The sequence below is a fragment of the Lynx rufus genome, unplaced genomic scaffold, assembly GCF_022079265.1.
Source record: "Lynx rufus isolate CCGP_SWC_20201006 ecotype Redwood Valley unplaced genomic scaffold, mLynRuf1.p SCAF_1, whole genome shotgun sequence".
NCBI lineage: Eukaryota > Metazoa > Chordata > Mammalia > Carnivora > Felidae > Lynx > Lynx rufus.
In genome coordinates, this window is record NW_025814823.1 from 204428935 (window position 1) to 204442868 (window position 13934).

The 13934-nt window shown below is 38.8% G+C and overlaps 1 protein-coding gene across 3 annotated transcripts in view; it reads right to left on the reverse strand.

Moving 5' to 3' along the window:
• Positions 1 to 13934, reverse strand: part of NNT (nicotinamide nucleotide transhydrogenase) — a 96022-nt gene that overhangs the window by 11414 nt on the left and 70674 nt on the right. For all 3 annotated transcript variants that reach the window (XM_047092863.1, XM_047092871.1, XM_047092852.1), the window contains exons 18-19: positions 12766 to 12925; positions 11568 to 11649 (exon numbers count right to left, since the gene is read on the reverse strand). In XM_047092863.1, coding sequence (XP_046948819.1) covers positions 11568 to 11649; positions 12766 to 12925 — 242 coding nt within the window. The remainder of the gene's footprint in view (positions 1 to 11567; positions 11650 to 12765; positions 12926 to 13934) is intronic.

A 13934-nucleotide genomic window follows, 5' to 3' on the forward strand; every position in this document is an offset into this window, starting at 1 on the left:
TTATATAAAAATTAATACACATTTTTTTTCATTAAAACAAATGTTAGTTTGATGTCAACATGTTTTGGTTGGCTTTCTAATTTTTACCTTGAAATTCTAGTAAATATCAATATAGTCCAATAAAAGCCAGAAGTTCTTTGTATTCACAACTACATCAAAAGACTAGAGAAATTATGTAGTCAAAATAGACGAAGGCTAGTAATTGTGAATACTGCACTCACTGGGAACTTGGTCATAACTAATATTCAAATACATACTTATTTGATAAAGTCAAATTTTAAAAGGCTATACATAATCCTTCCACCGATACTATTAGGCAAAAAAGCATTGTTTCCTCAACTGACAGATACAACAAATGTTATTAAGTCAGGATAATCTCTTCGATTATCTTGAAACAAGAAAAATTTGAACATTTCTTGCTGTTTTCCTCTCTCAAATATGAAAATGATAGCTTTTGCAAAACATTATAGAATAAAAACTAAGGCCTCGGTCCCTGATTAAAGACAGACCCAGGCACAGTTCAAAACCAGTGAAATGATCTACTCAAATAAATCAACCTGATCTTCAGAGCCTTTTAACTAACCAAGAAAGAATAAAAACAAGTAAGAGTGTATACAAGGGCTATTTGTAAATATTGCGTGACCTGGATAGAACTTGGTAAAGATGCAATTCAAAAGACACCCTATTTCTTAAAACTTCTTTATAGTACATGATGATATAAAGCCTATTCTTACACTTTTCGCAACTTCACGTTAGATTTTAGACACCACATGTTCCAAAGGGGACACAACAATGTTTACTCCCATGATTGTGGGTCATGGAGACAATATGTCCTGACCAGGGTGCATTACAGCAGTTGGTTCTTGGACATGTGGGACTAGTAAAGAGTATAAAACATTCACCACATGGATCTTACCACAACCATTCAAATTAACTACATTTTCCTTCTTGCATTATGAAAATATCCAGATTTAGTTCAGCAATAAAACATGAAGAAGAGTCAAGTATCCCAATTCAACAATAAGACAAAGAAACTACAGAGACAACTGGGCCTCATCCTACAGTATTGAGTGTTTTCCCCATTTTACAACCTCTTACTATTTATTATAAATATTGCAAAATCTCTTCAGATTTAAAAAAAAATCTTTTTACAACCTGCAACAATTTGGTTATACATTTTGCCAGTCACTGTGCAAAATGTTTTCATACTCAAGATGTTCAAATGGCTAATTTCCTTTCTTTCATTGTGTTTTATTATTTAATATAATTTATTGTCAAATTGGCTAACATACAGTATGTACAGTGTGCTCTTGGTTTTGGCGGTAGATTCCCGTGGTTCATCACTTACATACAACACCCAGTGCTCATCCCAACAAGTGCCCTCCTCAATGCCTAGTACCCATTTTAGCCTCTCCCCCACACCCCATCAACTCTCAATTTGTTCTATGTATTTAAGAGTCTCTTCTGGTTTGCCTCCCTCCCTCTCTATTTTTTCCCCTTTCTTTCCCCCATGACCTTCTGTTAAGTTTCTCAAGTTACACATGAGTGAAAACATATGATATCTGTCTTTCACTGACTTATTTCACTTAGCATAACACCTCCCAGCTCCATCCAAATAGCATGATTTCACTCTTTCTCATTGGCAAGTAGTATTCCATTGCATATATAAACCACATCTTCTTTAACCATTCATCAGTTGATGGACATTTAGGCTCTTTCCATAATTTGGCTATTGTTGAAAGTGTACTGGAGTACATGTGCCCTTATGCATCAGCACTCCTGTATCTTTTGGATAAATTCCTAGTAGTGCTATTAGTGGGTTGTAGGGTAGTTCTATTTTTAATTTTTTGAGGAACCTCCACACTGGCTTCCAGAGCAGCTGTACCAGTCTGCATTTCCACCAACAGTGCAGAGGGGTTCCCATTTCTCCACATCCTCGCCAGCATCTGTAGTTTCCTGATTTGTTCATTTTGGCCACTCTGACTGGCGTGAGGTGATATCTGAGTGTGGCTTTGATTTGTATTTCCCTGATGATGAGTGATGTTGAACATCTTTTCATGTGTCTGTTTGCCATCCGGACGTCTTCTCTGGAAAAGTGTCTATTCGTGTCTTCTGCCCAATTCTTCACTGGATTATTTGATTTTCGGGTTTGAGTTTGGTACGTTCTTTATAGATTTTGGATACTAACCCTTTATCTGATATGTCATTTGCAAATACTTTTCCCATTCCATCGGCTGCCTTTTAGTTTTGTTGACTGTTTCCTTTGCAGTGCAGAAACTTTTTATCTTGATGAGGTCCCAATAGTTCATTTTTGCTTTTAATTCCCTTGCCTTTGGAGATGTGTCGAGCAAAAAATTGCTGTAACTGGGGTCAAAGAGGTTGTTGCCTGTTTCTCCTCTAGGGTTTTGATGGCTTCCTGTCTCACATTTAGGTTTTTCATCCATTTTGAGTTTGTTTTTGTGTGGTGTAAGAAAGCGTCCTAGTTTCAGTCTTTTACATGTTGCTGTCCAGTTCTCCCAGCACCATTTGCTAAAAGAGACTGTCTTTTTTTCCATTGGATACTCTTTCCTGCATTGTCAAAGATTAGTTGGCCACACATTTGTCGGTCCAATTCTGGGTTCTCTATTCTATTCCATTTGTCTATGTGTCTGTTTTTGTGCCAATACTATACTGTCTTGATGATTACAGCTTTGTAGTTCTTTTACTGTGTTTTATATTTTTAAATTACATAGACTGCATTTGGGAATTCTGCCTTCCCAATACCATCATCCCACAATTTTCCTAAATATGTTATTCTAAGCTCCTAGGAAATTCGCAAATTAATGAGAAAAAAGACATAACATGGGGAAATTTTTTTAAAGTTTCATTTGTTGAAAGCTTATTTCTTCTTTTTTAACCATAAATATTTACAAATCAATAAAACCTTTCGAGTTAAAATAGAGGGCTGGGGAGCAGGCTGTGGATGGCTGTCGCCTGCTAGTCAGCACTGGGGCCGGGCTGTGGGACAAGCTGTGGGCCTCACCCCTCTGTCCTGAGGCCACTTCTCCCTCTTGGGGTTGCAGATGAGACGGAGTCACAATTTCCACACTCAGAACCAATTGTTGGGAGTCAGTTCACCATTTTTTTTTCCTCATTCCCCTACCTTGGGATTTCTCAGATATTTGTCATTTATCATCCAAAGATCTCCAGTAAAAGAATTTTTTCAAGGGCGCTAATGACGATGATATTTCTCAGGGAGAACGCCATTCAACTCCCTGAACAAGAATGTCTTGGTCTGTTTAGGCTGCTATAACAAAATACTTTAAACCGGGTGGCTGCGTTCTGGAGGCTGAGAAATGTGGGATCAAGGCGCTGAGAGATTTCTGCAGCGGTCTGGAACTGAACCTGTAATAATCTCTGAGCAAGGGAAGCCTTAAGGCAGTGGGATAAAATCTTCAAAGACTGGAGAGAAAAGAACTGTCATCATGGAATTTTAAGGTATACAAAATGAAAGAAAATCTACCATTAACCTCTCACTAAAGAACCTTTAAAAGATATGTTTCAGGGTGCCTGAGTGGTTCAGACAGTTAAGCTTCTGACTCTTGATTTTGGCTCAGGTCATGATCTCACAGTTGAGATCAAGCTGCATGTTGGGCTCTGTGCTGACAGCATGGAGCCTGCTTGGGCCCCTTCCCCACGCTTGCTCTCTCTCTCAAAATGGATTAAAAAAAAAACTTAAAAAAATTTAAAGATATGTTTCATATGGTCTCTCTGACTTATTTCACTTAGCATAATACTCTCTAGCTCCATCCATGTTGTTGCAAATGGCAAGATTTCATTCTTTTTGATAGCTGAGTAGTATTCCGTTGTGTAAACATACCACATCTTCTTTACCTATTCATCAGTCGATGGCCATTTGGACTGTTTCCGTTAAGTTGGCTATTGTAGATAATGCTACAATGAGCACTGGGGTGCATATAAACCTCTGAGTTAGTATTTTTGTGTTCTTTGGGTAAATACCTAGTGGTGCAATTGCTGGACCATAGGGTAGTTCTACTTTTGACTTTTTGAGGAGACTCCCCTGTTTTCCAGAGTGGCTGCACTAGTGTTCATTCCCACCAACAGTATAAGGGGGATCTCCCCTTCTCCACATCCTCACCAACACCTGTTGTTTGTATTGTTGATTTTAGCCAAGCTGACAGGTGCGAGGTGGTATCTCATCATAATTTTGATTTGTATTTCCCTGATGATGAGTGATGTTGAGCATGCTTTCATGCATCTGTTGGCCATCCGTATATCTTTGGAAAAATGTCTATTCATGTCTTCTGCCCATTCCTTAACCGGATCATTTCATTTTTTGGGTGGTGAGCTTTATGATTTCTTTATATATTTTGGATACTAACCAAAACGGTCTCTTAACTATAGGAAATTGATGGTTACCAGAGGGGAGGCGGGTAGGGGGATGGGTTAAATAGGTGATGGGGCTTAAGGAGTATCTTGTGATAAGCACTGGGTGTTGTATGGAATTGTACACCTGAAACTAATACAATATTGTGTTAACTGGAATTCAAATAACAACTTAAAAAAGAAATTTAAAAAAAAGCGTTAAAATAGACCTTACAGATTCTCTAATCCAACTACTTCCTCAGGCAGGCCTCCTTTATCTAGAATTACATCGAATATGTGTGCACTGTACTGTGTCACAGAGCAGGCTGGGAGCTGCACTGCAGGTGCAACACACAGTCCCTGGTGGCAACATACACCTTAAGGATTTTTGTATTCTATGTTTGCACATGGCAGTGCTCCATTCTGGGGAGGGTCCATGAAGGTAACAGAAGGATCTGTTACTACATTCAATTACTTTCATAATGTAATTGTGCATTTCACCTGTGAAAAATATGCTGGGATCTGAAAGGGCAGGTTTCTTTGGTTCATCACATTCTGATCAGAACTTCTGACTGACAGCTACAAGTCACTGACGAGAAGCACAAGGAAAAGTGGCATTTTTTGTTTGTCTGTTTGTTTGTTTTAAAAAGTAACTGCACTAAATGCAGTGGAGAATAAAACCTTCTAAAACATGAAGCGGGGTAAACATAACACACACCGTCCTTACTGGTGAAAAGGCTAGGACCAGCTGGGCAAGGTTAGCTTATCCATCTGAATAGAAGCAGAGTAATGAAGTGGGACAAAATCTTCCTTGCCACCCTCAAAAACGGACTGATGGGAAAAGCTGTGGAATCAACTTTCTGGCAAGGCTTCTTAGGCCAAAGGATAGACACCCGCCTCTCGAAAATTGTGAAAGCCCTTCGAAGCAGTGCTTCAGACAAACTCACTTGTACAATTCTGAATGAAAAAAAAATGTTCATTTAATTTCCCAGAACTTTCCAATAGCCAGAACTAGAGAACATTATGTACCTTTCATTCTTTTTTTGAAGGCAAATAAGGGCTGAACTGCTACTCGGGTCTGAAATCTGGTGTTCATCTATGGCCTTCCCTTCTGGAGGAAAAAAAATTATGAATGTTAAAGAGCTTACAAAAATGTCTCAGGGGCACAATTTTTCCAAGACAGAATAACAGAACCTGTCCTATGACTGTGAATGAGAAAATGTTTGACAGAAGGCTATGGTCACGTTTTCCATTTGTGCAAGTGCCCAGTGATGCTGAGGTCCAGCCAAAGAATGAGAAGTCATCTAAAGAGGATCAGGTCAGGGGCGCCTGGATGGCTCAGTCGGTTAAGCGCCTGACTTTGGCTCAGGTCATGATCTCGTGGTTGACGGGTTCCAGCCCCGCATCAGGTTCTATGCTGACAGCTCAGAGCCTGGAGCCTGCTTCTCCAGGGAGGGATTCTGTGCCTCCCTCTCTTTCTTCTCCTTCCCCGCTTGTTCTCTCTCTCTCTCTCTCTCTCTCTCTCTCTCAAAAAAATTAACATTAAAAAAAATTTTTTTTAAAAAAGAGGATCAGGTCAGACGACAATGCGAACATCAATGCAGTCTTCTGCAGAACTGCGTCACACTACCCTTTCCACTCTGAGGATGTTTTTATAGATTGTGCCCAAATCTGGCTTTTCCATCACTAAACCAAATCCAGCAACCAAGCCCAGAATAGAAACGGTATGACTACTGACACGCTTTCTATTTCAAAATAACCAACAAGACTATAAAGAGTTATATCAGAGGAAAAAACCAAAATTCTATTTTTCACTAATGTTCTAAAATATTATATTCCAGCATATTACAGAGACTTGGTAAGAATTATACATAATTTTATCTTCCTGTATGAATAACTGTAATGATGTTGCAGAACGGCTGTTGGAAGGCAATAGCCAGTGAGCACCATAAAATGGAAATTGTCAGCAAGATAGTGAAGAACTGGAACATGAAATGAGAAAAGGGCTTTTATTTATTTATACTCTGCCATGTTTACATGAACCTCATCGAAGAACATCGGCTCAAAGAGTTTATTATGACTAATACTAGAACAAGAAGCCAAAAACCACCCTGATGGTCAGAGGCACCAGTTTCATGAGTAGTAAAAGTTTCTCCCTCAGACCACCAGAATGCCCGTGACAAACGTGTCCAAGAATTGAGTCCTACAAGGGTATGGCAGAGCCTTTACAAAATACCCAAATCACAGGCTTTCTTTCCACCACACCAATATGCTGCGAACAATACAAATAGAAGGCCAAAGGTGGTCTGGCCAACAGTCAACCCGCGAGGAACAGAGTCGCTTTTTAGGAGCACAACTGACACCTCTGATCTGAGAAATTACTGGCAATTCTATACAATAGGCTGAACACAGACATGAGTGAATGTACATACTTTCTTGGGTTTTCCTCCCTTCTACCAAAAGTTTCATTCATATGACTAATTACACAAATAAGTCCCATCACACCCACCTTCCTGGCCACTATGTTTCTCAAAAAGGCAGGCTCGGAGCAAAGTGCAAAGAAATAACACCATATTCTTTCAGAAAACTTGAAGCACTGGCTAATTCATCACCCAGTAGTACCAGATGTAACTCCGAAATTCTGATACAATTTTCTATGCTACAGCTGTTTGTCATCATTTCAGCTGCATCTGAGCTGAAGACACAATGGGGTGGTAAGTGTCTCCAAGTCAGAATCTTCAAGCCTATGATATAACCTCCCCGTGAATGTACATTTCACTGTGAATACGCAGAATTTTCATCCGTGTACTCAAGGACCTATTCTCAGGACCTAGAACGGTGCCTGGCACCAAACACTATATAACTATCTGTTCAGTGAATGGTCATTAACATGAATAGTCATGTCTAAAAAGAATGTATTGCAAGTTGTCGCTGAAATGCTAAATAAAATGTCTTCTTTCGTTACTCAAATTTCGGAATATTTTATCAGGCCTAATTAATATCTATTCTCTTCAGAAGCATGTGCCTTTATTACCTTATAACTCTGAATGTCCTATCTCTTCCTGCATCCCAATACATAACAAATCCAAGAAGGCTGAACTCTGTTTACTTGAATTATATGTAATCCATGAAAAACAAGAAAATCCAGTTAGACTGACAAAATATTTCATCTTCAACTATCTTCAAAGAACGGATTCCTTAGCAAAAAATAACATATATTTAAACCGATAGCCATGCCACACGAGACTGTAAAGCACTATTAAACCGCAAATACCAATGGCAGCTAGATGTGTTTAGACAGAGAATGAAAAAGATTAAATATTTTTAAAAACCTGCAAAAAATTCATGTTCTGAGTAGCACAAGAGGTTTCAAACGTCCCCTGGTTAATTACCTACTCCTCTCCTCTGCATTCTGATCCTCCTTCCACTCTACTTTTCCTAGCATAGTATCACATTAAATGGAATTCATTCATGGATTCATTTGTGTACAGATTTGTTTTCCTCATAACTATAAACATTTGAGAGCGGGAATTGCGCTTATGCACCCTTGAATCCCAATCCCTAGTATAAATTTCTACCAACAAATTATTAACAGAAAGATGTAGTTGAACATTAATAGGAAAGCAATACATAATATCAGTCAGTAAATCAGAGAAACTGAAAGGTGGTTTCACAAATTCAAAAGACTTCTGTGGTGAGCCAAGCAATAAGGCTTTCTGAAAAGAAAATCCAGCAGTGATTAATTGCAAACAGAAAAAAATTACACCTCTTTCTAAGAATTACTCACTGGGAACACTATCTCTGCTTTATAATGAAAAGCCCATCGTATTGATCCAAAGATTGGGAAATAAAGAGAATAAAAAAATGTCTACATTTTTGTAGCATAAGATTTTGGTAACAAAATGCTTTTAGAGATCAAGCAGAGGTTAGGGAAGCTATAGAGGCGTTCTGGCCAACTGGGAAGCAACAACGTACTGGCCACTAGAGAAAGTCTAAGTCAGTGAACATTCATGCCGTTCGGAAAGGAGCTCTTGTCATGAAATGTCATGTGCTGCGTTATGCAATCTCAGCTCCCGGTGAGTATGTTATGACTGTAGCCAAAGGAAAGGAAAACAGGAGTGTCTCTAAATCAATCATGGGCCATGAAGCCAGACAGACTGTATGACAGATGCAATTTTTCTTGGCACCACTTGGGCATAACTAATTGATGACAATCGTATGTCCTCACTGGCACATTTCCATGGGGTATGTGTGCGAATATGTCACCACATCTGGATGCTAGGCATGCTGGGGTCCTGAGGCACAAAGATCTACTGACACCAGAGGCCCAGCAGCTGTGCTCAATGAACACCGTGGGAGCTCCACAGAGTGATGAAAGGACGAAATTACTGCTAACTGTAAATACAGATTTATTTCATTAAAATACGAGGTAATGCTGCAGCCATCTCATGCAAACAGACATTTGTCTCCTAAAAAAAAAAAAAAAAAAGAAGAAGAAGAAGAAGAAAGCCAGCATCTACAGATAGACATATTCCTAACTTCATCAAGAAAATCTGCATTTCTCCCAGGAAAAGATGATAATACACATGAGACAAAATCAACAATTTCTATGACTCCCTTTCAGTTAAAAAAAAAAAAAAAACCACTCAGAAACTAGAAAGGAAAAATAGGATAATCTACTGTCACTGTGTTAGCAAGAACACTTTGCTTCCATTTAACTCAAACATGAGATTTGCATATGAAGCCCATGGTGAAAATTCAACAGATCACAGTAAAAAACTGAACTCTCTCAGTAAAACGTTCTCAGTAAAACGACGGAACTCTCTCTCACATAAAGTCTGATATTCTGTTCACAAAATTACTTCAATAAAACACAATTTATAACTGAGAAACTATTCATATATGTTTAATTAAATATCTCCCATAAATCTTAAGTAATTATTTTTCCCATGCAGTGTAACAGAAATCAACCTAAAACAACAATTTTTGTTATGTCCTCATGGATCAAAATCACATTTTAATTAGGTCAGAAACCGAAATTTCATTTGTCTCATCCCTTTTATTATCATTTTTTCCATCCCTCTTAGTCCTCTCCCCTCACATCCTGCTTCTGTCAAACTACCCTATAGTCACGATGCTCCCCAACTTTGCATCCACCTCACCCTGGACTGATTTTCCAAGCTGTCTGGTTAATATAGGCTGGTCCGTGGGTAATATGGGAGGTATGTCAGATTAATCATCCCTTCCCAAAGGAGAACTAAGACAGGAAAGCTATCTTTCTCTACTTCATTAAGATTGCCACTCATGTCCTAAACATTTGTGGTGATAGAAGGCATTACTAATACGTTAGACTTCTCACATGTGGACTGAATAAAAGAAAAACAATTTCTTTTTAAGAAAATCATAAAAGATTCTTTAACACATCCATTCCTTGTGTAGGTCTGCAAATGTTTTAAGTGGCAAACATATGACTGAGAAAGTGCGGCCCTGTACAATACCGGATAAGAAAATGGGAATCAGTGGGGCGCCTGGGTGGCGCAGTCGGTTAAGCGTCCGACTTCAGCCAGGTCACGATCTCGCGGTCCGTGAGTTCGAGCCCCGCGTCGGGCTCTGGGCTGATGGCTCAGAGCCTGGAGCCTGTTTCCGATTCTGTGTCTCCCTCTCTCTCTGCCCCTCCCCCGTTCATACTCTGTCTCTCTCTGTCCCAAAAATAAATAAACGTTGAAAAAAAAAAATTTAAAAAAAAAGAAAATGGGAATCAGTGACCAAAATGAGACTTCATATGTGAAAATCAAAAAACAAAGCCAGTGATTTTTCTCATCTTCGATCTTCAATTCCTCTAAGATTACACTAAACATGGTAACATCTACATCACAGAAAAGCTGGTCCTACCACAAAATAGTATTTTGACTTTCTGTATTTGAAAAACACAGACTAACTATGGATTGCAGGAAGGCAGAGAGTGGGGAAGGAGTGAGAGAAGGAAGGAAGGAAGGAAGGAAGGAAGGAAGGAAGGAAGGAAGGAAGGAAGGAAGGAAGGAAAAAAAATGTAGCTGATGCTAAAATGTTAGATCCCCTTCTATCATCGGCTAAGTCTCTTCACCACTATTAATAGCTGGGACATTCAGGATTCAATCTTGTGTAGACACTCTGACTAGCTCTGATTAGTTCTAGGCATGTGGTTAGGCTTATTCTTATCATCTTCCCCAGAAAAAGTGTAAGATAGACATCTAAAAGGGATTTTCATGAACAGACATTAACAGTTTTGTCAACATACATTAACTTTCAGGTGAACAAACTAACTTTATTTGATAATAGAGTTGAGTTGGCTTGTCTCTCTGACTTATGATACTATGTCAATGAAACTGCTAAAGAACAGCTTCTCTACTCAAGAGGAAACAGGTATCCCTCCCCCCTGGGAGGATAGTCCTCCAGTCTCTTCACTGACTCCCGGCAGCAGAGTTCCAAAATAGGGATCCAAAGGTGCATAAGCCAGATACAAAGTACTGCAAGGGTTTGTCACCCACTGGCCCCACCTTTACATCCCTCAAACCCTTTATCCAAGGTCATGGGAATAATCTAGAATTGCAGAGTCCTCAACTTCCTCATTGTGTTCAAGATCCTCTCAAGGGCAGAGTCTAGTGCCCAAATGCCAAGTAACAGGGACAGCTACTGCCCTAATCCATATTTCAAAAAACGTATGGCTTTAGGAAAAAAACAATTTCAATAGTCTTTGCCATGAAACAGGAGAGCGAACGCAGTCAAAAATTAATCAGCCCACGGGATCACCACTGGGTCCCACTTACTCTACAAAGACCTCTCGTTTGAGATGTTTTTCTTCAGTCAGTGGGAACAAGAGAAACCAAAAGGTACAACCTGATGTGGTTCTAATGCTTTGTGTGACCTCCTTCCCCAAATCCAACCAGAAACAGGACTTCTGTTTTACCCCTTTAACAAAAATCCTGGAATTCGGTATAATAAAGTTTCCCTTTCTAAAATGGAGCTGTATTTAGGTTCTGTGGTATTAGAGACAGTGCAACTAGGTAGCAAGACTAAGGCTAGAATAGGGTTTTGACAACTCAGTTTCTTTACCCGGGATTACATACGTAAAACTCCACTGTAAGAAAGTCATCTAAACGTGAGTCCTCTATTTTCCTTTCCTCTCACACACGTGCTGCAAACCAGGCACTATAAGCACTGACCTGACTTTCTTGCCCTGTTCAGCGAGCATCTTCACCAAGTCTGCGATGGGGTACTGCGCTTTGGCTGCACAGAGACCATAGCCTGCAAAGAACATGAAGGACACAGAAGAATGTGACTTTTATTTTGAAATCTTATAAAGTACAATTTCTCCCTTGATCAAAACATATTTAAAAAACTTTTTTTAATGTTTATTCATTTTTGAGAGAGAGAGACAGAGTGTGAGTGGGGAGCACAGAGAGAGGGAGACAGAGAATCTGAAGCAGGCTCCAGGCTCTGAGCTGTCAGCACAGAGTCCGACGCGGGGCTCGAACTCTCAGACCTCAAGATCATGACCTGAGCCGAAGTCAGACGCTTAACTGACTGAGCCACCCAGGCGCCCCTTCAAAACATATTTTTAGGCCAAAAAAAAAGGGGCAATCTGTTAACAGGACTAGAAATGAAAGCAAACTTCTAGACTTGTCAAATCAATAGATTTCCTTTTTAGAAAACTCTTACGATAGCATGATAGAGTTAAAATCCTAATCTGAAGCCAATATATTACCTGTAATACCACAGAATTCTGGGGTAGGATTAAAGAAAAACTAAGCTAAACCTGAGAAAAATTAGGGATTGGGCTAGGAGATTAAATGACTTGGTCAATGTCATGTCAATTGTTGGAGGTAAAATTAAGAACAAAAATGAGGTGTTGTGACTCCCAGATCAGGTTCTTTCTATTAGGTCATGTTACCTCACCTTATTGGAAATCACATGATTCTCAATGATTTTTTTAAATATTTACTGTTGATAAGAAAGAGATTAACATTTACTAGCATTTATTGAGTCTAATGAGTGAGCTAGATACTTTCATACACTATTTCTAATTTAATACTCACATTAATCCCAAAAATGATCATTGAGAAAAAAATAACCAAGACTCAAAGATGACTAAAACATTTGTACAGAATCAGAGAAAGACATGGCGAGAACCCTCTACATCAGTTTGTAAAATCTCTATATGATTCCCAAAATATTAACCTAAGCCAAGGATTCTCACCATTTTTCACTTGGTAATCAGAGGGTTGTTTCTATGTTTCCATTACATTTTCAAAAAATAAGTAAGTTCCAATTCAATTTTTTTCCTGTTGTAAGAAACTGTATTAATACAATAAATTCCAGCAGCTCTTATAGATTGTTTACTTTTCGCTTTTGGTTTTTTACCTGGAGTAATAATAATGCTATTAGCTTCACGGATCATGTCAATTGCATTGTCAAGGTTGATTTCTGTATGTGTGCCAGAAATTTCCATGGGTTTTCCACCAGCTGTTGAAGTGGTACCATAGCCTCCAAGAATCACATTAGCCAGGGAGCGATTCATTGCCTGGAGAACAAAATAAGCAGCTGTGAAGAGTTTAATCTACATAACTTTTTGAAAGTTTTAATCTATGTAACTTACTGTATCCAATGTATACAACATTCACAATCACTTAAAGAGGTTTTTATTTGATCATCTAAAAAAATCACATAGATCACATCTATAAAGTCAACTGCACACTGACATGTTTTCAATAAAAGTTAATTTTAAGAAAGAATTTAATGGAAAATTACCAGTAACATTAAGAAATTAATGAAATTCAGATCCAGTTATTACTGTCTGTGTTCTGATTAAGCAAGTTCTACCTCCATATGTATTTCACCAGAGTGAAAGAGAACGATATCTATGAGAAATTTTACAAGGTGACTCTATACATCTCTCAGGTGAATCCTGCTACCAGTTCCAACAGGGAGGAATCCAAAGGATAGGAATTCACATCATTTAGGAGTCTGCTGCCCTCTGTCGTCAAGAAAACAAGAAATGCGGGAGTTGATACATTCTTCTTTTCCAAACCAACTACATACAGCTCCAGGAAGCAGTAACAGAAGTGACTGATTCATCATTAGGTTCCTAAAATATTTTACTTCCAAAAAGGTAAACGAGTAAGTTCATACACCATTTCATTAAAACTTATACCCACCCTTTTAACTAAAAAAATAATCTTGGGGGAAAAAAAAATAAGAGGAAGGCATGCTCATTTACAATCATCCAACAATGTGCCACACAAGTGAATCATGTGAAAAAATCACAGGTCTGGTTTCTACAATAGTTCATTTGTAGACCTCTGGAGCTGTGGTGGTAAAAGACAAGAAGCAAATGCCTTTTAAGAATTCAAATCACTGCAGGGATGCCTGGGTGGCTCAGTCGGTTGGGCGTCTAATTCTTGGTTTTGGCTCAGATCACGATCTCACGGTTCGTGAGTTCTCACCCACATCAGGCGCTGTGCTGACAATGCAGAGCCTGCTTAGGATTCTCTGTCTTTACCTCCCTCTCAAAATAAATAAATAAGCTTAAA